Source organism: Mesoplodon mirus, assembly GCF_964341445.2.
Source record: "Mesoplodon mirus genome assembly, chromosome: 2".
In the NCBI taxonomy this organism is placed as follows: Eukaryota; Metazoa; Chordata; class Mammalia; order Artiodactyla; family Ziphiidae; genus Mesoplodon; species Mesoplodon mirus.
Window position 1 is genome coordinate 150,811,236 of NC_138977.1, and position 27,758 is coordinate 150,838,993.

At 37.9% G+C, this 27,758-nt stretch overlaps 1 protein-coding gene across 19 annotated transcripts in view; it reads right to left on the minus strand.

Moving 5' to 3' along the window:
- The window catches only part of ANK2 (ankyrin 2), a 710,377-nt gene that overhangs the window by 381,067 nt on the left and 301,552 nt on the right, over nt 1-27,758 (minus strand). For 14 of the 19 annotated variants that reach the window (XM_082640883.1, XM_082640899.1, XM_082640886.1 and 11 more), the window contains exon 3: nt 21,644-21,804. The exons of the other annotated variants lie outside the window; for them this stretch is intronic. In XM_082640883.1, coding sequence (XP_082497009.1) covers nt 21,644-21,778 — 135 coding nt within the window. In that variant the 5' untranslated portion in view covers nt 21,779-21,804. The remainder of the gene's footprint in view (nt 1-21,643; nt 21,805-27,758) is intronic. 19 annotated transcript variants of the gene reach the window in all.

Below are 27,758 nucleotides of genomic sequence, written 5' to 3' on the forward strand. Positions count from 1 at the left end.
AAGGCACAGGCAGGAATGAGGAAAGGTGCACAGGTGAGGCTCTACGTGTGGGTGTGTCATTCTGAGCAGGTCACTCCAACTCACTGGGTCCCCATGGGCCTCAGACTCACTGATCACCATGGTCTCTTAAGCTCTAAAGGGAAGAGCTAAGGGAAACTTCTACCACATTTATTTGTAGTATCTTTTGTCAAATACCTAAATCCCCACATATCAGAAAAGTCCTTACTTTAGAATAATTTTTTCTTAAAATAATATTTTTCTAGGAATTAATGGCAAGTAATATATAATCTATTCTTATTTATACATTAAAAGTGCCTGTAGTTTTTCTAGCTACTCTGAATCCAGGTTTTCATTTTATGTATTCTTTTATTTTTTTATTTTTTTTACCTTTGGCCATGGCTTGCAGGATCTTAATTCTCTGACCAGGGATTGAATCTGGGGCCATGGCAGTGAAACCGCCAAGTCCTACCCACTGGACTGCCAGGGAACTACTTGGGTTTTCATTTTAATCTTCTAAATTGTGTTGACACCCAATATGATCAAGCCTTCAGAAGCTGAATTGCACTAAAAGAACACCTAGCAACACAACACTCTAAGATATTAATTTATATTAGTACACAGTACTTGATTTATATTAGTACACAGTACTTGAGTTGATTGTGTACTTCAATCCTTTTCCTGAGGAGACTACACATATTGGGTTCACATAAAGCAAAATATAATGGAAGTAGATGGCCTTTAAAGTATCTCCTGCAATCTCTGAGTTAGCAAACCATTATTCTTCATCATGGAAACAATCCCCCAAATAGAATGTATAGACACTCCACAAGCATCGTTCTGCTCACTTATTCTAGGTTTCTTATTCTGAAACCTGCTGAAAGCAAACATATTATCTAGGTAGTACAATCTTGAATTCAGAATTAAGCTCCTAAATAAAGACCTAACAAAAAGTCCCTTTATCGTTTGGATTGTTGTAAAATAAATCTCCAGCCTTCCTTAGAACCTCTAAACATAATTGATTATTCCTTCTTCATTCTACTGCAGCCTTTGTACATGTCTGTCTATTCCAGTATCTATATACTGCTCTGCAATTATTTGTTAATGTGTCAATGTTACTTCTTGACTACATAGTAAACACCATGAAGACAGTTGCTTTGATTCTGTAACTGATTTTAGTAGAGTGCCTGGCACATAATAGGTGTTTAATATATCTGTTTGTTGGATGAATGAGAGCTAACAAATGTTCTCTCCATTTTTCTGAATTGCTGTGTCCTGACTGACCTCTGGGACAGTGTCATCACCTGCCTTTCTCTCTGTTCGGAATCACCCCCTCCCTTTATTTCGTTCCTTCCTATGCTACTTCAGGTCTTATGCCACAGGTGACTTCCTCTGAGAAACCTCTGTCCTGTTAGATTAGTTGCTTGCTCACTCTGTGCTCTCATGGCATTTTACACTCCCTACCATGGCACCTGCCACTCTATTGCAACTGCTTAACGGGCCATGTCCCCTGCTAGGTACAAGTAAATACGTGCAAATTGTTTACCATCACCACTAGGGTATAATCCACAAAGGTGCTAAATACATGTTTGTTGGATGAATGACCGTCAGTCACCTATTTTAATACCTTCACCAGAACAGAAGAAATAAATTTGAAGGGAATTAATATGAAATTTGAAACAAATAAATGGATGAGCACGTTTTTACACCATCACATTTGTGTTATTTTTAACATCAACAAAACTATGCCACATTACATGACAACACAATGCTGTATTGTAAACAGAGAAATCAAGCATTTCATCCAAAGTCACCATTTCCAGATAAATCCACTAGTCTCCCCTCCTCTATATGAGATATATTTCTGTGGTTTTAGGGAATTTCAACAAAGAAAACAGATATCTATTTCTATTTATTGCCTGTATACCACCCAACAGAGGATTTATGTTTAACTTCAGCTAACAACAGGCTAACAGGAATTTTAAAGTTTGTGAAAATGGAAGTGTGTCATACTGTTCAGTAGAGATAAAAGAAAATGGCTGTAAGACACCTGGGGACATGAGCTCTTCCTTAGCTCCTGGCAACCTGATATAATGCTGGAGTCCAGGGTCCAGAGCACGTGGGTCAGCTCAGGTAATGGTGGCCCCAGGAAGGGGACAGACACAGAGTTCAGAAGAAGGGCTATGCACAAAGAGGTAGAGATCCAGTTCTGCACAGCCAGCAAAAATAACCACAGAAGACTCTTGGCTCAGCTTAGCCCCACAGTCATATTTCTTGAAGTACAACCCACCTTTAAGGAACTAAGACCATGGGTCTGGAGACACTATTACATGCTGGAGTGACCTTCACACATAGGAGAGAATTTACCTTCTGCAACCTGTGAGGTAGTGAAGGTACTGAACTTCTGAATATACTCTGAATATGCTGAGATTATGAGTCATCATTTTATTAATCATCCCATGCAGAAGCTAGCAAGAAATTTTATGTTTCAACTATACACACCAGAGAGGGGTTCACATATGTCACTAGGCATGCAAGTCAAAAGAAGTCACTTACTTTCCAAGATACCAGTGACAATGAAGAGAGGGTATCACCATCCAACTTCAAGCAAGCGCAGGTGCTCCCCATTTCCAACACGCCGTCTTCCCTGAAATGAATGGATTCCTCTACTCTCACCCTAGTCCCTTTTCTCTTTGTATCCAAGCTCCTGGAAAAGTCGCATACCTCTGGTGCTTCCAGTTTCTCACCTCTCACTCCAGTAACCTTCTCCAACCTGGCTTCCATCCCAACTCATACAAAGGGCCACCATTTCCAAGGTTTCCAATAACCTCCTCTCAGCCAAATCAAATTGCTTCTTCCCTAGACTAATCATTTTATTTCTTTCCTCCAGAAAGCCAGTCAGCACAGTCCACTATTATGAATAACTCCCTTCTCCTTGATTTCCTATTGTCCTGTACTTCCAGACATAATTCCACCCTCTCCTGCTATTCCTGTCATTTTTCTTTGCATCCTATTAAATCTTTTCCAGCCAGATTTGACTATGTTCCACAGCTTAGCACTTTCTTATAAATGGCTGTCCTCATAATTATCAATGTTCTTTGTCCACTAAAAATACTTCTGTAGGTCAAATTTCCCCATAAAAATTCAATCCAATGAAAGTTTTGATTAAAATATTTCTCTCAGTTGCTGATCCATAGTAGCAATGCTTTGTTGATATAGTTAAAGAGCAGACAGTTCCTGCCCTCAAGGAACTTAGAATAGAGCTTTCTAGCACAGAAAGGAATCTTAGAGGCTATCTAGTCTTTAGGAAACATATCATGGCAGGCCCTGGGTGGCATATGACTTCGTTGTGTGGTCTCATTGTGTTTAGTTTGGCCTATAGTTTCATTTTTGTTAGAGGTCACTTTAAAAAAAGCCAGGAGATTTTGTATCAAAATTTCAATTTCTGGTCTTCCCTGGTGATGTACTGGTTAAGAATCCACCTGCCAATGCAGGGAACATGGGTTCGAGCCCTGGTCTGGGAAGATCCCACATGCCGCGGAGCAACTAAGCCCATGCACCACAACTACTGAGCCTGCGCTCTAGAGCCCGCAAGCCACAACTACTGATCCTGCGAGCCACAATTACTGAAGCCCGCATGCCTAGAGCCTGTGCCCTGCAACAAGAGAAGCCACCACGAAGAGAAGCCCACACACCACAACATAGCATAGCCCCCGCTCACCGTAACTAGAGAAAGCCCGCGCACAGCAACGAAGACCCAATGCAGCCAAAAATAAATAAATAAAATAAATACATTTATTTAAAAAAAATTTCAATTTCTTAATTCTTTTGAAAACTCAGATCTGGCCACATTGAGCTCACATTCCTACATGGCAACAATAAGTAGAGCTAAATTGCCACAGTTCCCTTCAGACAGGGCATTTGTTTTCCACGTATCAGGTCCCAAGTGTCAGCTGCCATATATCATGGCACTTGTGTTTGTACTTTTTTTCCCTTAAGAAATTTATCTCACACTCTGTGTCTGTCAAATGTCAAGTTGCAAAGTGATCAAGAAAAAACAATGAAATGCTTATTAGGCCCGTCCAGCTTCATTTATTTATTTAACCTGCCTGTTCCTGTTTTAATTTGTTTTCCTGATCTCCTAATTTTATAAATTAGGAAATTAACACACATAAAGATGAAATAACCTTCATAAGTTCAACCAGGTATCATTTCTCACAATTTAAAGTTACACTGCTATTAGTTATACCACACATAACTCCACATCTCTGAAAAACTTTTCTCCCACAAAGTAATTCCTGATCCCACCATCAGAGTCAGACCCCCTTCCCCCCAATCCCCTCAGCTCCCTTAGCAATTTATATTTACAGATTACATAGAGAGAAAGAAAGAGGTACTCATTAACCATTCACAAGAACCCAAGAAAGAACGAAGAAAGCTCATTACAAGTGCATAAGGAGATAGCTTCATTCAGCTTGAAAGAATGTGGGTATGGGCTTCCCTGGTGGCGCAGTGGTTGAGAGTCTGCCTGCCGATGCAGGGGACACGGGTTCGTGCCCCAGTCCGGAAAGATCCCACATGCCACGGAGCGGCTGGGCCCATGAGCCATGGCCGCTGAGCCTGCGCGTCCGGAGCCTGTGCTCCGCAACGGGAGAGGCCACAACAGTGAGAGGCCTGCGAACCGCAAAAAAAAAAAAAAAAGAATGTGGGTATGACTGAAAAGAAGCTTTAGAAAGCGTCACAGAGATTAATTTTTAGCGATGTTTTGAACAGAAGAAACATTATATCTCTGGAGTTCAGAGATTATCCATAAAGGTACAAAGAAAAGAGAAATTTACACTCGTTTGGACAAAGTGAAGAATACAACTGGAGATGGGCCTATCAGGAAACACTGTAAATCAACTATACTTCGATAAAGTTAAAAAAAAAAAAGATGTATAGCTAATTCACTTTGTTACAAAGCAGAAACTAACACACCACTGTAAAGCAATTATACTCCAATAAAGATGTTAAAAAAATATAAAATTTAAAAATTAAATAAAAAGAAAGAATACCCAGGGAGACTCCCAAAGTGCACATATACACACAAACTTTCTTTTTTTTTTTTTTTTAGCATCTTTCTTGGAGCATAATTGCTTTACAATGGTTCATTAGTTTCTGCTGTATAACAAAGTGAATCAGCTATACATATACATATATCCCCATATCTCCTCCCTCTTGAGTCTCCCTCCCACCCTCCCTATCCAACCCCTCTAGGTGGCCACAAAGCACCGAGTTGATCTCCCTGCACTCACTATGCGGCTGCTTCCCACTAGCTATCGATTTTACATCATATAAACTTTCTTGCTCTGTCGTGATTCTTACCTCATGGGTATGTGTTGTGAGGGGTGAAGGGTGGAGAGTTCATGGAGACAGCCACTTTATACATGTTACTGTGTTTTCAGAAAATGCCATGTGGGCAGAGTGGCATCTGAAGATTGATCCTGCCTCTTATGTTTAGGATAAAGTGGGGAAGAGAGCAGAAAAGAGCAGAGGAAAAGAATATGGAGGTGTACTTTGAACACGAATTATGAATGTAAGAATTAGGGGAAAAAAGATGATGACTTTCAGAATTTTAGCTTTGGAATAATAATGAAAGAACACTTACAGAGTAATAAATCAATTATATGCTACAAAAAACAAGAGGTACAAAACTAACATGAAACACAATTTCTAAAAATTGACACAAGTAGATTAACTATAAATGTAAAGATAAGGGGTTCCTTGTGGAATCTCTGTACCTTACTCTTAATTTTGATGTGAACCTAAAACTGCTTTAAAAAAATAGTTTTTTTAAGTAAAGAGTTTTTTTAGTTTAAAATATATTTTTAAAAAGTATGCTGGAAAAGACTAATCATTAACATTTTTAATAATACATTCTTCATACTTGTTACTATTATCACAGGGCCTGAAATTTTGTGACTAACAAATATTTAGAACCCATAACTTAAATTGTACTATTTCTAGCTTCAACAATAATTTATACACGGCATTCATTGTCTGTTCTTTGTAAGGCTGGGAAGTGGAAGTGTATTTAAATTTGCATTATGTCCTCAGAGTCTTTAACTTACAAGCTCTACGATCCTTACAAACAGAGAATGGTTTGTCCTGGCGTACTTCACAGTTATCCTGCCGGCCACAGGCCACGTGACTATCGCTATAGTTACATAACTTCTGGCAGGGACATTTTGTTTGGAGGAATATTCCCTTGAGTGTCTTGGATTTTTTTTCCTCCTTTTAGTGTTTCATTTGTTTTTGTTTTTGTTTTTGTTTTGTAGATAAAGGAAAATTTCTGCATCCTTTTAAGAATGTTTTCTCTATGTGACAAATTGACAAAGTAAATAGGTGAAAAATTTTAATGAGGGAAAAGCAATCTGACATCATAAAGTTGAACAACAGACCATCTCACCTGTGTCTCTGAGAGAACATCTAATATGTTCGCAATTTTTAAGTAAAACAGATGAACATATACTGCTCATTATGAAACCCTGTCTCTGCAATGGAAGAGGATGCTCTTTGGGTAAATATACAGTTTTGTGCTGTTAACAAATTTAAAAGTTCCTTTATATGTATCTTTTTTGGTTTCCATTCTCATTTCCTCATCTCTTTAAGCCTGGTATGAGTATATGTTCTGTGTTAATTGACTAGAATAGATGTAAAGTTACTAAAGTAAGAGCTTAAATATTTTAAGTTCCATGAAGGAAGGGACTTGATCAGTTTCCTTCACTGTTACCTTTTAAAATTATCTTCTTATGAAGGAACTCATTGATTTTCCCCCAATTATTTATTAAGCACCCACTAAGTGCCAGGAACTGATCTAGGTGCTGGGAATGTAGCAATGAACAAAACAAAGACCCCATCTCATGTAGCTTGTATAATAGAGCAAGGAGAGAGAAAACAAGCAAATGAAGATGGAATACAGCCGATACTGATAAAAAGACAACACAAGGTAAGGTAGTAGAGAGTGGCGGGTGGAGGGATTTTAGATGAGGTGTTTAGACACAGTGACTCAGAAAGTGGTATTTGTTCAGGGACCTGAAAGGAGTGTGGGAATCAGCCACTAGCACATCTGAACAGAGCATTCCATGCAGCAGAGTAGAGTACACCTGCATGGAGCACTTGGTGAGGACCAAGAAGGTCCAGGCAGGTGGAGTGGAGGATGGGAGGAGGACATGTAATGGGGCTGAGGTAGCCGGAGCCATCCAAGGAGAGCCTGGCTCCTGCTGGATTAGACTGTTGGTGGGGAGTTTTTGTGAAATGAGATGAGGGCTTAATGATAAAGAGTGGCGTGAAATTTAACCTGTGATCTGAATTCACTCTATTCTTTGGTCCATATTTATGGACTGACTCACTCCTCATTTCCTCTCCCACCCATACTATAAACTGTTTTTGAATCATAGATACCCCCTGGAGCTATGTACAGATTTTTCTTAAAAAATCAATCCTAACATTTATTACTTTTATAAAAATTCAAGTAATGGAAGGAGAAATCATCTCTTTTGCTGTAGCTCCATTGTATTCATTATGCCAACCTCCTGAAATTCAGCAACAATTCTCCCGTGAGGATAGGAAAAACATAATAAGAGGAATTTGGCTAATTTTTCAGGACTCATCACTGCATCACCCAGTCAATGAAAAGTGGTATGAAGTCTCTGCTAAAAATAGGCCATGGTTATTATGACACTAAAGCTACTCCCTGGACCCCCTCAAGGTTAAGTAAATTAGTGTCACAGCCACACTGAGAGAAGTAGCAACTATATATTTAGTTTTTAAATTTCTCTATCATGATTAGCTCTAAATGAATGATATATACCCTAAAAATTCATTCACATACAGTCAGTGCCTCCTGGCAGGCAATGGTCAAGTGCCTGCAGGATGTGACCAGGATTCTAGGCCTACAAAGAACTGAAAAATCTCTGAGTCACTGTGAAAAGTGATGAGTTCATACTAGAGCCCCTCCCAGTTGGAAAATGCTATTATCTTGGAACTGATTATCAAACACAATTTGGGTGAGGAGTGTCCAATTTAAGGATGAGGAATTAGAATAGATTTTAATAAAAACAATGCCTTTTCTCTTAGGCTTTCATTTGCAATCTGGTAAAACATGAATTTCATAAATGACGGGAGCAATGTTGCTGAATTTGCCCCAAGTATACTGAGCAGTTAATTTATGTGTGTTATCAAATACATGTGATCAGCAACATCATATGGACAAATTGATAATCTGCCCTAGTTTCCCTCCCCAGGTAGGGGAAAAACACACACAAACACACACATGTACACACACATATATTCTTTGTAAAAACAATTTTGCTGGACCCCCTGACCAAAGAATCCCAAAGTTTTTATCTATTAATATAAAATTACCAAAACTTGGGAAAAAATTTAGAAGTTCTGAAAGATTGGAAAAAGGGGAAAATGGGAGAGAACAAGAAAGCAATCCAAAGACTGTTCAAAGTGGGAAAGTTAGTTTACTTTAGTTGTTAATTAATATTTTAAAACATAGTTAATTCTTATAACAGTTTTATCTAAGTTTCCTTTCTTTCCCTTTAGATTCCAAGCTCCTCAAAAGCCATAGCTCAAATTACCTAATACATATGTATATGTAATACAGCTTTAACAATCACATAGGGAAATAGAGGGACGTTGCCATAAATACATATTACGTCTCAGTCAATGAATTATAAACACTTGTACATATTTCAGAAAAGCAACTCCTTATAAAGATGGCAACGTTATTTCTCAAGATAATGTTTCTTGACATTAAAATATCATACAAAATAGATAAAATGAGATTCAATCCAATAAGGGTAAATAAAAAATGTCCACAGAATTTACCTCCCTGCTCCTCCAGAATCCAGCCTGAATTTCTTCCCTGACTCTACCATCAATATGTTTTCTCAGCTCAAGATCCATCACCAGAGGCTCTCTATATCACCCCCCTCCCATATCTTTGGGAAGCTTTTTCACCACAAAACTGAAGTAAATGTCACATATTTAAAGTTTCTTTTAAAAAATAAAAGAAATGAAGCATCACCTAGGGTATCAATAGTTACTTAACTGAGAGTAGTACTCACTATTTTCAGAATTAATACAAGGCTTATAGCTTGTAGGTTACATAACCTGCAAGTTTTGCACCCCTGAAAGAAAAGCTTCTTTCAGTTGTATGAGTTTCTCATTAATGAATTCCTTTATTTTGCAGACTCCTAAACTTCAGTAAATATATGGGAAGGATTTTTACTTAAAGCTACATTACCTTAAAAAGGAAAACAAGAATGGAAAATGAGAGGATATACTGGATTCAATCACTGGAATAAGTGGTCAGTCATTTTGGCTAACTTGGTCTCAGCTGGGTCATTAGAGAATCACGAAACAAAATTTACAATTGTTTTCAATGCTAGTTTTGAGTCAGGTTGGGCTGAATCAGATGGGTGACCTAATAATTAATGGACTATTTTTAAAAATTGTGACTTTGAATGAGCTGCATTGTTGAAGTTAATATCAGCAATAGGATAAGGACGTTTCTGATATCCCAAATTGCTTTTATTTGAGAAATCAAGAATGGTTTTCTAAAATATGTTTGGTCTCCATTACAGGCAGAGAATTATTCTGAATGTTTCTAAGGAGCTATTGAAATTCAGTGATGAGTCTACATCGGGTGGAACAGCAGTGATATGTCTTTTCTATTGAGATTGCCTTAGGAAGTAAATTCATGTTGTCTGTACTAGAACATTTTCTGAAAATGTAGTTTTAAGGAACAAAAAGACAGAAAAACAGTAAAGAAAACTTGATAGACCTCCATCTGATACTAAATTGTATCGCAATGTTCTCTTCCTCTTTTGAATAATAATAATTATTATTACTTAACTAGTGCTTTATTGTTTACAAAGCTTATTCATATTATTTCAGTTGATCTTCTCAAGAGCCCAAAGAGGTAGGTAGGTTTATACCAGCAGCAAGGGGAGCATTTGAAAATGCAAACACTTGCTTCTTTCCTTTCCCTGGGATTCTTATTTCCTTAATCCTTTTAGGTTTTTACCCCCCAAATGCCACCTTTTTCTGTGAGACCATCCCTGGTGACCCCACCTAAAATTATAAATCATCCCACGTTTCACTGCTGTTTCTTTTTTCTTTCTTCTTTGCACTTACCACTCCAATATATGATATATTTTCTTTTTAAAAAATTTCATTCATTCTCCTTCCCGATTAGAACATAGGCTTATAAGGGCCCCAGCCCCTGCCTTTTTTGTCTGTGTTGTTCATGGCTACATCTCCAGCATCAAGAAAATGTATCTCGCATGTAATAGGTGTTCAGTAAGTACTCTTTAAATGAATGGAATCAGATTCCTCTCTGTACTTTTCTTTCTCTGTAAAATGTTTTAATAGTTCCTATTACTCAAGGTTGTTAGGGCAATTAAATCACCTAAGGCATGTAAAGCACTTAAAACAGTACCTAGAATGTAATAAGCATAGAATCAATAGAAACCATTATTACCTCCATCTTTCAGATAAGTAAACTGAGATTTAGAGAATTTAAATGACTTTTCTAAACCACCCGGCAAGTATTTAGTGGTGTCTGATCAGGATCTGGTTTGACTTCCATTTCAATATGTTTTTTAAATGTACAGAAACTATTCAATACCATAAATGTCACCTTCTGTATACAACGAACCTACTGAAAAGTGCTTAGGAATAAAATGCCTAATAAAATAACTACCATTTATTCAGTGCTTACATGAGCCAGACATTTTGCTTTGCATAAATCTTTTCTGTTAATACTCATTAAGGACCCTATGAGATCCTCATGCTATTGCTAAAACACTGAGGCACAGTTGAGTAACATGCTCTCTATATTAAGAAACTTGACGGAGATCCCAGCGCTACAAAGAGGCAGAGCTGGGATCTGCTCTGAGATCCTTCGACTCTGGAGCCCTAATTGCCCCGCTGCACTCCCTGCCAGCTACACTCCCAGCTTGGCATTGCTCCACACCCTCTCCTTGCAGAGATCTTACAGGGGTTCACCCTAAGTTGACTAGCAGGGGTCCCCAACTGCCGGGATCTAATGCCTGATGATCTGAGGTGGAGCTGACGTAATAATAACAGAAATAAAGTGCACAATAAATGTAATGCTCTTGAATCATCCCGAAACCATCTCCCTCTGGCCCCATCCTTGGAAAAACTGTCTTCCATGAAAACGGTCCCTGGTGCCAAAAAGTTTGGGGGCCGCTGCTATAGTGTGTTCTGGTTCTGAGTGATTCGTGGGAGAACAGAATAGTCTTGTGTGACCAGAAACCCCTAAAACATCTTACTCTAAGTATCTGGTAGAATAATGGAACTATATAAGGGGAAGAAGTGTTGTGCTCAAAGAGCACAGGACTCTGCATCTTTTCTTTGTGTATAAAGGCTTCTATTCATTGGGATTTAAGAGAAAAAAACAAAATCCCCTTTACTCTGTGTGCTTTGAAGGGTTTACATCATTGCTTCTCACATTCCAATAATTCAGCAGCAACAGCTGTTCTGCTCTCCTGGGCAAGAAGCCATGAACTGCATTCCGAAGAACGTGTTCCACACCGTCATTATTTATTAATTAATGTTATAGCTCCTAGCTTGTAATAAATGAATATCTGCCCAAAAGAGTAAAAAAAAGAAAAATAATTTAATTTCTCTAACCCAAAGCAATACCCTGATTTTATACCCCTACCCTCTAAATGAACTGCTATGTCAGTCTCTCCATTTTGCAAATAAATTCATTAAGAATCCTTTCTTGTCTCTGCTAGAAGGTAGACCAGAAACATTTTATCATTTAAACTGCTTCGTAAGCAAAAGTGAAAGTTTTCTTTGGCTCAGGGAGTCAAAAAAATATAAACAAACAAACAAAAAATCCAAGACAGTGAAAATGGGAAATGTCTTGCATATAGATTTTTTTGAATGATAAATATTCAAAATAGAAAAATTCTGCATAGCTAGTATCAATCTAATCACTAAAGCCTAGCCAGTTACCCAGGTCTTCTGAATCATGGAAAGACCAATACATCATTAATAAAATTAACAACATCTAATCTTTGAAGTTTACTCCTTACCTATACAGTTGTATCTATATATTTATTAGATGATAGAGAATACCTTCTGAGTCTATATTTAGTTTAGAAATAAAATCCACAACATAAATATAAATTCAGTTGCTTTTAGGAATACATGCACTATTTTTCTGAATTTTTATGGTCATAAAAAATAGTTTTGCTACTTGAGGTTTTAAATTAGTGATCTAACTCTTTCAGAAAACAGAAACATGGGCTTCCCTGGTGGCGCAGTGGTTGAGAGTCCGCCTGCCAATGCAGGGGACACGGGTTCGTGCCCCGGTCTGGGAGGATCCCACGTGCCGCGGAGCGGCTAGGCCCATGAGCCATGGCCGCTGAGCCTGCGCCTCCGGAGCCTGTGCTCCGCAATGGGAGAGGCCACAACAGTGAGAGGCCCGCGTACCGCAAAGATCAAAAAAAAAAAAAAAAGAAAACAGAAACATGGGACCTTTCTCCCTAAAACACAATAAAGCTCCAAACCCAGACTCAGAAGTACTGAAATTTTGTTGAATAGCATTATAATTTTCTCACATACAGAAGGTATTTTTCATGCTCAAATGATGTTTAATCTGTGTTCATGGAAAACATATTTTAATTTCTATTTAAGATTAAAAATTTTTGAAAGAAAGGATCCATATACTAATATGAACAAAAATAGTTTTATTTACTCAATCATCAAAAACAATTATAGTTTTTTCTACAATATTTTGTATGTTTTGTTTTCTCTGATTTATTTCTGTCCAAAAAATCAAAGGCTATACAAGATCACATAAAAACATTTAACTGAAAACATTTTGCTTGGGAGAATTGACTTTTATATACCTAGGGCAGATTTTAGATACAAAAAGTGTGCTCACAAGTTTATTTAGAAGTGTGATTAAATATACAGTGGAGAAAAGACAGCCTCTTCAATAAGTGGTGCTGGGAAAACTGGACAGCTACATGTAAAAGACTGAAATTAGAACTCTCCTTAACACCATACACAAAAATAAACTCAAAATGGATTAAAGACCTAAATGTAAGGCCAGACCCCATCAAACCCTTAGAGGAAAACATAGGCAGAACACTCTATGACATAAATCACAGCAAGATCCTTTATTACTCACCTCCTAGAGAAATGGAAATAAAAACAAAAATAAACAAATGGGACCTAATGAAACTTAAAAGCTTTTGCACAGCAAAGGAAACCATAAACAAGATGAAAAGACAACCCTCAGAAGGGGAGAAAATATTTGCAAATGAAGCAACTGACAAAGGATTAATCTCCACAATTTATAAGCAGTCATGCAGCTCAATAACAAAAAAACAAACAACCCAATCCAACAATGGGCAGAAGACCTAAATAGACATTTCTCCAAAGAAGATATACAGATTGCCAACAAACACATGAAAGAATGCTCAACATCATTAATCATTAGAGAAATGCAAATCAAAACTACAATGAGATATCATCTCACACCAGTCAGAATGGCCATTAACAAAAAATCTACAAACAATAAATTCTGGAGAGGGTGTGGAGAAAAGGAAACCCTCTTGCACTGCTGGTGGGAATGTAAATTGATACAGCCACTATGGAGAACAGTAAGGAGGTTCCTTAAAAAAATAAAAATAGAACTACCATACGACCCAGCAATCCCACTACTGGGCATATACCCTGAGAAAACCATAATTCAAAAAGAGTCATGGGGCTTCCCTGGTGGCACAGTGGTTGAGAGTCCGCCTGCTGATGCAGGGGACACGGGTTCGTGCCCCGGTCCGGGAGGATCCCACATGCCGCGGAGCGGCTAGGCCCGTGAGCCATGGCCGCTGAGCCTACGCATCTGGAGCCTGTGCTCCGCAACGGGAGAGGTCACAGCAGTGAGAGGCCCGTGTAACGCAGAAAAAAAAAAAAAAAAAAAAAAAAAGAGTCATGTACCAAAATATTCATTGCAGCTCTTTTTACAATAGCCAGGACATGGAAGCAAGCTTAGTGTCCATTGACAGATGAATGGATAAAGAAGATGTGGCACATATATACAGTGGAATATTACTCAGCCATAAAAAGGAACGAAACTGAGTTATTTGTAGTGAGGTGGATGGACCTAGAGACTGTCATACAGAGTGAAGTAAGTCAGAAAGAGAAAAACAAATACCGTATGCTAACACATATATATGGAATCTAAAAAAAAAAAAGAGAGAAAATGGTCAGAAGAACCTAGGGCCAAGAGGGGAATAAAGATGCAGACCTACTAGAGAATGGACTTGAGGATACAGGGAGGGGGAAGGGTAAGCTGGGACAAAGTGAGAGAGTGGCCTGGACATATATACACTACCAAACGTAAAATAGATAGCTAGTGGGAAGCAGCCACATAGCACAGGGAGATCAGCTTGGTGGTTTGTGACCACCTAGTGGGGTGGAATAGGGAGGGTGGGAGGGAGGGAGATGAAAGAGGGAAGAGATATGGGGACATATGTGTATGTATAACTGATTCACTTTGTTATAAAGCAGAAACTGACAAACTATTGTAAAGCAATTATACTCTAATAGAGATGTTAAAATAAATAAATAAATAAATAAATAAATAAAAAGTGTGATTAAAGTAAAATATTCTCTGTGTATTTATTTCACACTATAAGTATAGTGACAGAGAACTGATGAGAACTTTCAACTAAATATTGTTGAAAAATACAAAACATTTTTAACTAGGATATTTAAAAAATTTTAAACCTACTGGCAGTAAGTTATTAACTACCTTTTCTTATACACAGAATCTGTAAGTACATGTATCTTTAACTATATATATGTACACATATCTTTCATTGCTACCTTAAATTAAAAGTTTTGAAATCCTATCATAAATGCTCAAGAATAAGGAAGTCCCCTAGTTCCCCTCAGTTGGTTAATTTGAGGAGAAATCCAATATTTTAGGAGATTCAGCTACACCTTGGATTTATGTGACTACTTAGATGAAAAGAATAATAGCGAATCCCAGAGAATTGCAGAATTAACACAAGAAATTGATATTCTTGCAGGAATCAACAAGCCAGTTCTGTCCATTCGCTTACCAAGGAAATGGGGAAAATGAAAAGAGTGGTGCCACCCACAAAGTAGCCCATCCGAAAGATCTGAAAGCATGCAGTTGCCTACTGGTGGCTGAAACAAGGTCAAGGGCAACCTGGAGAAGCATCCTCCAAGCCTCAGGCTCCTGTGCTTCTGTGAAATGATAGGAGGGGAAACCTGGCTGATGATAGAATTGGCATATTCTTTAGTTTTGCTTTGGTTAGCCCTGGCTATGTCCCTAAAACATCATCCATGTTTACCACAAGTGCTAAAGGAAGCACCCTTCAGACTTTGTATCTAAACTCTAAGTTTCTGGACTGGTGAGCTGTCAAAGAGTAAAGAATGATTTAATTTTTCTTCCATTCACACAGGCTTTTCTCCTAAGAGAAAGTGATCAACCACTATGATGTTGATTCTTAACACAATGGTTCCTTAGAAATTTTGCTACCAAAGCAAAATCACGCATTTTAATTGTAAGCTGGTGTTTTGATTGATGATCAATGACTACTATCCCTCAAAGTATGGCCCTTACCCCAAGATACACTTAATTTCAAATTTTCTCCAAGTCACAACCACTAGCTTTGTAAAATGGCTTCCTGTCAAGTTGCCTGTGTTTTATATCATTAATTTCAGCCAGCTACCTCAGGCAACAGAATACTGGTCTTGTCAGTTTGAACATACAGACTTGGAGAATGACTGACAAATAAAGCACTCCTTAAAAATCAAACACCCTGAACAGTTCATCTTGTTACTTTCAAGGGACATGTCATCAAAAATTGTGATAAATTCCCATTGTTTTCACAGGTATGACTTTGAACTTTTCTTCTTTGTATCCATTAAATTCTCATAAGAGGGAGTGCCTCAGTGGCCCTTTTGCCCTTAACCTACCACATACAATTATGTAGAAAATGAATGCTTTCTATAACTGAGGATCAGGTCTGCTGGGTCATCTGACACCGAAATAAAGGTAGGGATAAAAAGTTTTTCAGAGCAATTGGTATGGATCTCATTGCATCATATACCACCAGCTCAGTGTCTAGTTAATAGGGGCTTCCATAAAAACTGCATGCTGCAGCTAAAATTCAATCTCACTGGCCAAGTTTTCAAACCCATTTTTAAGTGCACTTAAAACAATTGGAGGAGTAAAGGTCCCAATGAAAAGCTACATGTTAATGAGATATGCAAATCCGAGGTTTGGATGGAACCCAAATAATACGAGTTTCTAAAAGATTTATAGTTGCTGCATACTTTATGAAGAGAGAGTCCATCAACTAAATTACAGAATCTTCGGGAAATGTGCTAGAGTTCTAATTTCTGCAATGTTGGTTTAGCTTTTCTCTTTTGGATAGGCCAAAGTAGAGTTTTCAGTCTTGCAGAATTTCCTCTTTAAAGAAAAAAGATCAAAGACTACTATGCTATACATGAAGCACACTGGGCTTCATCCTTCGTTTTTCCTATTTTTATTTTTTGCAGAGTTCATATTGTCAAGCATAGTTATTCACAGAATAGAAAATTGATCAAGTCAGAGTTTCCAAACCCCCAATACATTTCTTGAAAGTGAAATGGGTGCTTGGGAAATTTTAAGCTATACAATGTACTCAAGGAATATGAAATAAGTTTAATATTTCGCTAAACAAAATAGGAAAATAAACCCTTGCAAAAGAAAATTCAGCAGCAAACAGAGGTCAAAAATCAGCTACAAAGTCTTTTGAAACACTTTTAAATTAGAAATTAAGAGCTGCTTATTTACTATAGGTGCCCACAACAGTTTCAGAAGTGGTCTGCCACCTTTCTAAGTATATACTTGCTTAGAAATGAAGTGAAGGGGATGGTAGGGAACGCTAATAGTAATTCTCCTTCACCTGCTGAAGAGAAGAGGCAGGCTCGGGGTATGGAGACATGGCTCCCAAGCCCTCCAAGTTGCTGTGAGGTAGGGTCATCCGGGACAACCCACATGCCTCTGACCCTCAGAGACTGAGACTCGGCAGGGTAGCCTCTTCTCACCTCCTGGCCCTCACTACCTCTCAACAGCCGCTCCGGCAGAATGTATAGGTAGGCTCTGCAGAACCAGAATCCAGCTTCCTTTCTGCACTGCTACCTTGGACCCATCTTCCTATTGTATAATTTTTCATTCCTTTGGGTCTTGACAACAGCCCTTTTAAGAAACACAAACCCTATGCTGGGGGAGATGGGTCATGGCCACAAGAGGCAGAGGGAGGCATCAAACTATCGGTTAATGCCTTCGTTAGCATTTAGCCCTTTGCAGGGCCCAGACGGCAGCCCAGGGAAGAAGGGGAGACCCAGGGAAGAGCATCTTGGAGCAGAGAAAAGATGATAGGAGGTCTGAAAATGAAAAGGCTGGTTGTCAAAACAATACGACAATGTTGCCATTTCCCCAAAACTGTCTTGCATCACCATTTGACACATGAGCTATGAGTTGCTGAGCAGAAACTTGACTCTCAACCACTGCGCCACCAGAGAAGCCCTTCCATATCTTTTTTTTCCTGAAAAATTTGTATGGGTGTGCTTTGCAAATATTGACTTTTAAAGACCATATCATGATCTCCTTATTAATCATTTGCTTGTCTCCCCAAATATACAAGATGTTATTCCTCAAAACTTGAGCATAACCTTTTAAATCTATGCTGAATTATCTTTAACTCTCTAGGAATTAAATGAGCAAAAATTCATGAAAGTAAAAAAAATATGGACCAAAAAAATACATGCACAATTGGGAATTCAAAATCTGTCAGGTTTTTATACTTCCAAATTCCTTTTGTGAATTGGCATCCTCCATAACAATAATCATTAGACCATATAGTTTGCATGGAAAATGGAACATGATTCAATATGATCCAACAGCCTATATATTTTTCACTATTCATGAAGTAAAACAAAGAGAAAAAAACTTCAGATGGCAAAAAAAAGAAACAAATAAAATAATATTATGAATGACCTCATGAACATATTAAATCATGACATTTAATTCAACAATTGAAAATGCAGTAAACAGTGCATACAGGGCTAGGGTTAGATGCTCTCAAAGTTTGTGCATATAATAACGAAAGTAAGACCCTTTGAAATTTCAATTACTTACACTATTAAAAAGAAATAGTCATTACCATTTATTCAGGGCTCTGAGCTAAGTCCATTCTCATCCTATCCTTAAACTCTATCACAACCTTGAAAATTAGGTATTACTGTATCTCCTCAAAGAAAGGAGGAAATTAGGCTTGAAAGAGGCTAGGAATTTGCCAGAAGTCACATACTTTTAGATGCCAGGGTTATTTCTAAAATTTCTTTAAAGCTGCTCCATAAACAACAGATAAAATTTTATGATACTTATTTACAGAAGTGATGTCTCTTAAATCCAATCCACATGAGAAGAACATTGACTCCCATGTACTAAGAGCACTATGTGACTGACACAGTAGTAAGTGCTTTATACACTTTCTCATTTAATTTTTTTTAAATTTTATTTATTTATTTATTTATTTATTTATTTATGGCTGTGTTGGGTCTTCATTTCTATGCGAGGGCCTTCTCTAGTTGTGGCAAGTGGGGGCCACTCTTCATTGCAGTGCGTGGGGCCTCTCACTATCACGGCCTCTCTTGCTGCAGAGCACAGGCTCCAGACGCGCAGACTCAGTAATTGTGGCTCACGGGCCTAGTTGCTCCATGGCATGTGGGATCCTCCCAGACCAGGGCTCGAACCCGTGTCCCCTGCATTGGCAGGCAGATTCTCAACCACTGCGCCACCAGGGAAGCCCCTCTCATTTAATTTTTACAGTAACTTTAAGAGAGTGTCTTAATCCATTCAGGCTGTTATAATAAAATACTACAGGCTGGATAGCTTATAAACAACAGAAATTTACTTCTCACAGTTCTAGAGGTTGGAAGTCTAAGATTAGAGGGCAAGCATGGTCGGGTTCTGGTGAGGGCCCTCTTTGAGTTGCAGACTGCCGACATTTCATTGTACCTTCAAGGGCACAAGAGGCAAGGGAACTCTCTGGGGTCTCTTTTAAAGGACACTAATCCTATTCATGAACTAATCACCTCCCAAACACCCCACCTCCTAATACTATCACCTTGGGCATTAGCTTTTCAACATATGAATGGGGGGGCAGATTCAATCTATAGCAGAAAGTTCCTTATTATTTCCATTTATAAAGATGAGAAAACTGAGGCTTAGGGAAGTAGCTTCTAACGGGGATGTGGAGGAAAGGGAACCCTCCTACACTGTTGGTGGGAATGGACGTTGGTACAGCCACTTTGGAAAAAAGTATGGAGGTTCCTCAGAAAACTAAAAATAGAATTATCATATGATCCAGCAATCCCACTCCTGGGCATATATCTGGACAAAACTCTAATTCAAAAAGATACATGCACCCCTATGTTCATAGCAGCACTATTCACAACAGCCAAGTCATGGAGACAATTTAAATGTCCATCAACAGATGAATGGATAAAGAAGATGTCGTACATATATATAATGGAATACTGCTAAGTCAGAAAAAAAACAAAATAATGCCATTTGAAGCAACATGGATACAACTAGAGATTATCATACTAAGTGAAGTAAGTCAGAAAGAGAAAGACAAAATACCATATGAAATCACTTCTATGTGGAATCTAAAATATGATATAAATGAACCTATCTATGAAACAGAAACAGACACACAGATGTAGAGAACAGACTTGTAGTTACCGAGGAGGAGGGGGGAGTGGGGGAGGGAGGAGGTTGGAGTTAGCAGATGTAAGCTATTATATATGGAATGCATAAACAACAAGGTCCTACTGTATTTAGCACAGAAAACTATATTCAATATCCTGTGATAAACCATAATGGAAAAGAATATGAAAAAAAGAATGTGTATATATAATATATATATATATCTGAATCACTTTGCTGTACAGCAGAAATTAACACAATATTGTAAATCAACTATACTTCAGTAAAAAATTAATTAATTAATTAAAATGTCAAAAAAAAAAAAAAGAGAGAAGTAGCTTCCCCCAAAGCACATACCTATTAAGTGGCAAAGTCATGATTGAACCCTGTCTGCTGGCCTGCAAAAGCCATGGTCCTAAACCACTTTGCAATATTGCCTTAACCTCTTCAAGTTGGTCAGCAAATGAAGTGAATTCTCATTTATTGTTACAGAAGGTGAGCTAAATGCATGAAGAAGAGCAAGTTATTACCTACTGGGTAGTTTTTATCCAGCATACTGTGATGTGAAAGTGCTTTGATTTTAGATGACCTTTTTTTTCCTTGACAGCAATATATTCCTAGAATTAAAGAAAATCAGCTACAATGAAAATGAAAACTTATTTTGAAAAATAGTCATTCTAACTCCATTTTCACCAGAACTTTCTGATTTGTACTTTGGTTCCCTGAGTAGATCTGTACAAAGAAAATGAGACGTGCTCTGTGGAGATGACTAGTCCATGTTTCAGAAAAAGTTGTGTCTTTCTTTGTAAATGGTTTATATTGTTTATGCATTTACTTACTGTGAGCAAACCACTAAAGACAGTGCACCCCTGGATGAACTGACAAAAAACACAAGTCTCTGGACCAGCAAAATTGCAGATCAAATCATGGGCCATGAATATCCCCAATAGAATGGCTTAGCCTAAAACAACCACCCAGTGTCCCTCAGAGCAAAGCACAGTGGTTTTAGAAGATGACTCTGGAAGTAGTCCAGGTTTGATTTCTGGCTCTGATACTTAGTAACCATGCAACCTTGGGAAGTTGTTCAAATTCACTCTGCCTCAGTGTTCTTATCTGTAGAATGGGGATAATAATAGAACACTCATAGGGTTATCAGTAGAAATAGAACCCCTGTATGGTATCATAAGGCTTAAGTGTGTTAATAATGGAAATCTTATTAACAGTGCCTGGCACATACTTAGCTCTCAAAACATGTCAGCTATTATTATTTTCTCTTAGGTGCACAAGCAGCTCAGTATTGATTAGCCAGCCATCCTATGAAATCTTCAAAGATCTTCTGTTTTATTTCTCATTTATGGGTCACCATGAAATGACAAACAGTAGACAGAAAGTCCTACTTATAATTCATGTCTGATGCAAACCCATACTCAGCCAACCTAAAGCCAGCTCTCCAGGCTTCAGTGCTCAACCTGTTAAAATATGTGCTTATTTTAATTATTTTAATTAACTGTTTAAATGAAACAGTTACACATTCTCTTTCCCTCACTCAAAAGTTTAGTGATGAAAATAAGAAAAAATGCTGGCTTTATGTTCTGTTAAGATGGTGATTAACCAAATCCTTAAACCAAATATTTTGAATACCTCTTGGAACAGGACAAAGCAGATATTTAGTAAACATGGAGGATTTCAACTTTATGACTAACCCCTGACCATTTCAACGTTTCAGTGTGCCTGTGGAGGAAAGAACGGTGTCAAAACCACAATAGAACAAACATGAAGACAGTGTTAAAGCAGGTTAAAAATTCAATGTAAAGGTACCTTCAAAAAACACACTGCTGGGCTTCCCTGGTGGCGCAGTGTTTGAGAGTCCACCTGCCGATGCACAGGACATGGGTTCGTATCCCAGTCCGGGAAGATCCCACATGCCATGGAGCAGCTGGGCCCGTGAGCCATGGCCGCTGAGCCTGCGCGTCCGGAGCCTGTTCTCCACAACGGGAGAGGCCACAACAGTGAGAGGCCCGCGTACCGCAAAACACACACACACACACACACACACACACTGCCGAGGAAACAAATACATTGTACATCTCTTCATTTAGCAGCTATAGATATACGTGATTTTTACCACAAGATGTACAAAGCAGTTAGCTCTAAGAGATTTTTAACTATGTGCTTTATGCTTGCTAAACTGTCTGCATTTTAGAAAAGAAACGTGTAATAACTATAACTAAAAAGTTATTTTCATCTTGGAAAAGAGAAATACAAATACTAATATAATTTTTGGAGTTCTCAAGCATTCTGATGCATGACAGAAATATGAAATAATATTTTTGCTTTCATATCATCAATGTGTGATGATTGATGGCCTGACTCCTTTGTGGGCCCTTGGAAGAGTCAGGTGGAAATGACCTTGAATTAGGCAGTATCTGTGAAATCAAAACACTCCAAAAAACAGGCTGCTAAATTACCACCCTGGTACTAAAGATTATATATGCTGGACTAATCATAAACTAGAGTGCAATTCATTGGGGATATCAGTTCCTTTCCAAAGTATGGAGTTCCTGCCTTATGCTAGCTAGGATCACTTTAAAATACCAATGAGATAAACAATGTCTTTCACTTATGAATTCCAACTGATTGCAGGGAAACTTTAAAGTCCTAGCAACACTGTTGCTATAGCAATGCAACCTGATTAGATATTCTTAGCAACCAGCCACAACTCACACCCACAGAGTCCCTTCATTTATTCCAAGAAGAATAATGTTGACATTCCAGTTTCTAAAATATACAGAACTCAGTGACAGACATTTATGGATGAGAGGCCTGTGAGATCCAATAGAATAGCAAGTTAATAAATAATATACCAGAGCCTTGAACACATCTTATATGTATACAATAAACATATATAAATGTGTATTCTACATGGCTAAAAATTGAAGACATTTCATTTGGCCCGTGGAGTATATGTAAATAATAGCAGAATCCTTGAATTTCATATTATAGTAGCTAAAGTTTACATGTTTCCCAGACAAATAGTATATTTCATACTGAATTAACAGAGATAACAATAAAATTTCATGTTTGCAACCAACAGCAGTAATTTGACATTTTAATTCTAAAGCTTTCATCAGAACTGGTATCACACTTGAAAATCCACAGGCACTATTGAGAGTGAGGGTATGGTTAATTATGAGGGTGCACAGCAGAAATGTGGCCTTGATATCACACATGCTTAAGCAGAGCTGATACAAGGGACTGACTGAGTTACTGCTCTGAAGGAAAGGATCTGTCACATTCTGAGCAGGGTAAGATTTGAAGACTAAATTCTGGAGTCATCCCCAGGCTGATCTTAATCAGGATGGTCAGATGCAGGATCAGATCTATGAAGGCTCAGAAAAGACAACAACAGCCCAGAAATATACAAACATGACCCATGGTTCTATAACTAAATAAAGGATGCTTTTCTATAAACCCAGATCCTGAATCATTCTGTTTTGATATGGAAAAGAAACTTAATTACATTCTTGCCTTCCCCTGAATGGCTACATTCTGTGGTTAATAATCCAATCTCTCTCTCTATGCAGTTTCTGTTACAAATGGAGCGTGGTGAGAAGGAATTAAGGTAAAAATAACCAGAAGCAATAACCAATGCTTTTTTTGTTGTTGTCATTGCCTTTGAAAGTTATTAAATTTGAGCCATGGATATGATATTCTGAAAATAATTACTCTCAGCTAAGCTACAGAATTAGAAAGCCCTTTTGAGAAGTCTCCAATTTTGATAAATTATTTAAAAATATCAACTCTATATAAAAAATCTGCATCAAAACCATGTTGCACATCCCTATATAACAATTCAGTGTATCATAAGAAAATCATTACTGTGTACATACGCATGGTTAGAAGAACGTTCATTCCAGCAGTCGAAAATAACAAATAACTTAAGGGGAAACAGTCTAAATATATAAAAATATGGCATTAACTAAATTAATTATGGTGTTTTGTATCATGAAATCCTGCTCCCCCCTTACCTATCATCTTGAAACCTAAAATCTATAAAAAATCAAACACTTATATATAACCTAATTGGCAGAAAAACCTGATCTGACCAGAACTCATCTGACACCAAAACTTAACTGGAAGTGAGACTATTCAGAGGCTTTATTTATCTCACACAGCATGATTATTCTTATGCTTCACTACAGAAATATTCATGTGTTTGATTACAGGGTGCTACCCTAGACACTGCTGAAAATGTTTCCTAATATATGAATTTAAATATATTACATTCCAAAAGTTAAAAAAATTCTGCCTATATAAAATCTTGTGGACTGTGATATACCCCACGTTCTCTCTGCCTGAAATACTCTCTCCCTGACTTTTACATGACTTGTTTCTTCTCATCCTTCAGGTCTGGACTTGATAAATCTCCTCCTAGGGCTGGTTCCCATCTGCCAAGTCTGAAGAGAACCCATGTAGTTACTCTTCATCATGTATGCTGTTTATTTCCTTCACAGCACTTATTACAACCACTGGTGATCTCCTTTGTTTCTTCATTTGCACATCTAATGACTTTCTCCCCCCACTAGCTCCAGAAGGGCAGGGACCTCATTTGCCTTGCTCACTGCAGTGTCCCCACATCTCACACAATGTCAGGCAACTAGTCTGTGCTCAGTATATATTTGCTGAATGAATGAATGAGTGAACAAATGAGTTTTTGTAAATATATGTGCATTAAAAATGGAAAAAATTACCCAATATTAACAATTTAGTGCAAGTAGGGGTATTTTTTTTCCCTTTGGGGCTTATCTTTATGTTTCAAATTTTCTGTGAAAAAAGTATTGCTTTTGTAACAGTGGGAACAACTTTTAAGTGGATAGTATATCAAGTGCTTAAATTGATTCACATACACAAAACACTTCTCTGAAAGCACTTATTATTACAAAAAGTACACAAGCTATCAAGAATTTCTTCAAGTCAGGATCACACAGTGCAGTTCCACCAAAATGAGAAACCAGGCAAAATAAAAATGAAAGATAAAACTAAGCCTCTCTAGAGGTTCCATATTTTCTTCAATTCTTTTGAATTTTCAGTTCTTCACCATGTGTGGATTATTATATTATTTGCTCTCCTGCCTAATTCTCAGGCCAAAGCATTGCCATACCGCAAGCATAACAGGTGTGTGTGTGTGTGTGATCTCTCCCAACAACGAGGCCTTGAAAAACATGGAACCTATCAAAAACTTTAGGCCTGTTTATGAAGAGAGGCTGAGAATTAGAGACACAAACCTACTTCATAAAGGTAAAACATTTTTTAAATCCACAATGAGGCATTTCCAAAATTGACTTATCATGCTGAGTTACTATGGATTAGTTTACAAAGGGCACATACAACCAAATGTTAAAATTTCCAAATCCATTCCCAAGATCCTTTTTATCCTGAGAAGCCGCCCAACACTGAGCTAGAGAAAGCACCGTGTCCTCTGACCCAGCCACATGCAGGCTCTAGAACTGCAGAGGGTCTGGAAACAGAAAAGTTACATTATATTATAGCTACAGTTACACAAAACATTCTCAATATGCTTTTGTTCAACTTCCAAACATGTTTTCAGGTGAACAACCTCTAAATACCCTGGTGTTTGCAGACTTTTTAACACACTCTGTTTTGTACTTATTGCACCTTTTTCAGATTAACACCTGGGCCCATTGCTTTGAAGTTAGAGGTACTTCAACTAAAAAGGTATCTGGGGTTTCCCTGGTGGCACAGTGGTTGGGGGTCCGCCTGCCAATGCAGGGGACGCGGGTTCGTGCCCCGGTTCTGGAGGGTCCCGCATGCCGCGGAGTGGCTGGGCCCGTGAGCCATGGCCGCTGGTCCTGCGCGCCCGGAGCTTGTGCTCCGCAACGGGAGGGGCCGCGGCGGTGGGAGGCCCGCGTACTGCAAAATAATTAATTAATTAATTAATTAATTAAATGAAAAGATATCTGGACAATGAAGAAATACATCCTAAACACATAAAACTTTAAAATAATTCATGTATATTTAAAAGTTTCAGAATTTTTGGACCCTGTAGTTTCCAGAATACATTTAAACCAAAGAACAGCATGGATTTGCCATCATTTTGAGGAATCACTGGACACCACACCCATCCCACTTATTTCTTGCTCTAATTTAATAACAGCTCAAAAAGCAAAACAAAACAAAGCCACTCACCAGAACAGAGTTCGCCTTTATATGCATGTATGCTTGTTTATAATTAAAAATCTTTAGTTCAGGCCTAGTGGAGGAATAAGTTCCCGACAGCCCTCCTTGTAGACTACTGTGGGCAGGTGTGTTGTGTTGTATTTAAAACATGCTGTTTAGAACATTGAATTCTTTCTCTGAGGCTCCTTAAGTGGTGAGGCAGCTGAAGACCAGCAGCTGCAAGTCTTCTGCTTTATTCCTGAGCTTGTCATTGTTAGCTCTGGTCACTGAGCCCTTTTCCCTAATGAACAGGCTAGGTCTGGGGGGGGCAGCTGGATGGCACTGCTCCTATTCACCAGCCAGACATGGAATACAGAACCCCAGAGCCACACCTGCCAATGGCTAGCAGGCATGGTGCTTACTTTAAGTAATGGAGTATCTGGGATATTAGATAATAAAATTATCCCACTAATGATACAAAATGAAAAATCACCATTTGATTCAATAATTTTCTCCCCAGTGTTCTCCAAATAGTATTTGGATACACTTATGTTTTACTTTTCTACAGTGGACCTCATTCCTTAATTCACATTAAAACACCAAATACCAAAGGCTTATTTCAGGGCCCCCCAACTACATAATAAGCATGAATTAAAGTAAACTTTTTTATTGCCCGTTCTATTTTTTGTAAATGATTTTCAAACTTTTAGCCTAAAACTGGCTTATAATCAGAGGTCACAAATACTCTTTCTGGTATGAGAATTAAATTTCCTGTCTAAAAACATCAGTCTTGACTAAAGCTAAAATAACATTCCCATTGGCATATCAGAACTAAATTTTAAGGCTACACTTGCAAAAACAGATGGTAATCATGTGAGGTTTTGCTCTAACTACCAAAACAAGACATATGGACAAAAACCTACATTTAACTGCCTTTAAAAGCCAATAAAGTGTAGCACACAAGGCTTTATACGTGTTTACAGTCCTGTACAAATGAGAAATCCTGAAATTACAGCCTGAGTTTATTTCCATTAAAATTTAGTTCACAAGGAAAAAAAGAAAATTCTTTTCAGAAAAAAAAAAGAAAGAAAGAAAAAAGCTTAAGAAGTGAATGGTGCAGATACAATATTACCAGGGTAAAAGCTACTATAAAATGTAAGAATTAAAACTGTACATGATGGTGGCTCCAAGGAAGAAAATGTTTGCTGTTCTTAACACTGAAAGATTTTAGAGTAGCTGAATTGGAATCCTGAAGCCCACTAGCTTGGATTTACACAGTGTGGAGAAACAGCACTCTATAATTCCTGTATGCTGCATTTTCATGCCATATTACTACCATATGACAGTATTGTTTCACATTTAGTGTACAATCCACTCCAATACTTGTTTTCATTTTAGCTATGCTTATGTTTGTATAACATTGCCTTTTTATTCACTTCCATCTTTTTTGCTTCTGTTTTTAAATCTTAATGCTGTACTTCCAGGTGCAAACTTCCTCATCATTAACAAATTCAGTATGCATGTTCTCTGTTTAGCAATCCAAATCATTAATTAGTTAAACGTGATGTGATGCTAAATAACATTTTCTTACATCAAAGTCTTTCAGAGCTCTTTCTCTTCTTTGAGTAATAGTTTTCTCCTGGGATGGGGAGAATAAAACACTCTCAATAAAGTACATGGGAAAAATACATCTACCCACTTTGGCAGATGGCACTTTGGGGGACCTGTAATGGAACTATTGATTCTTCACAGTTTC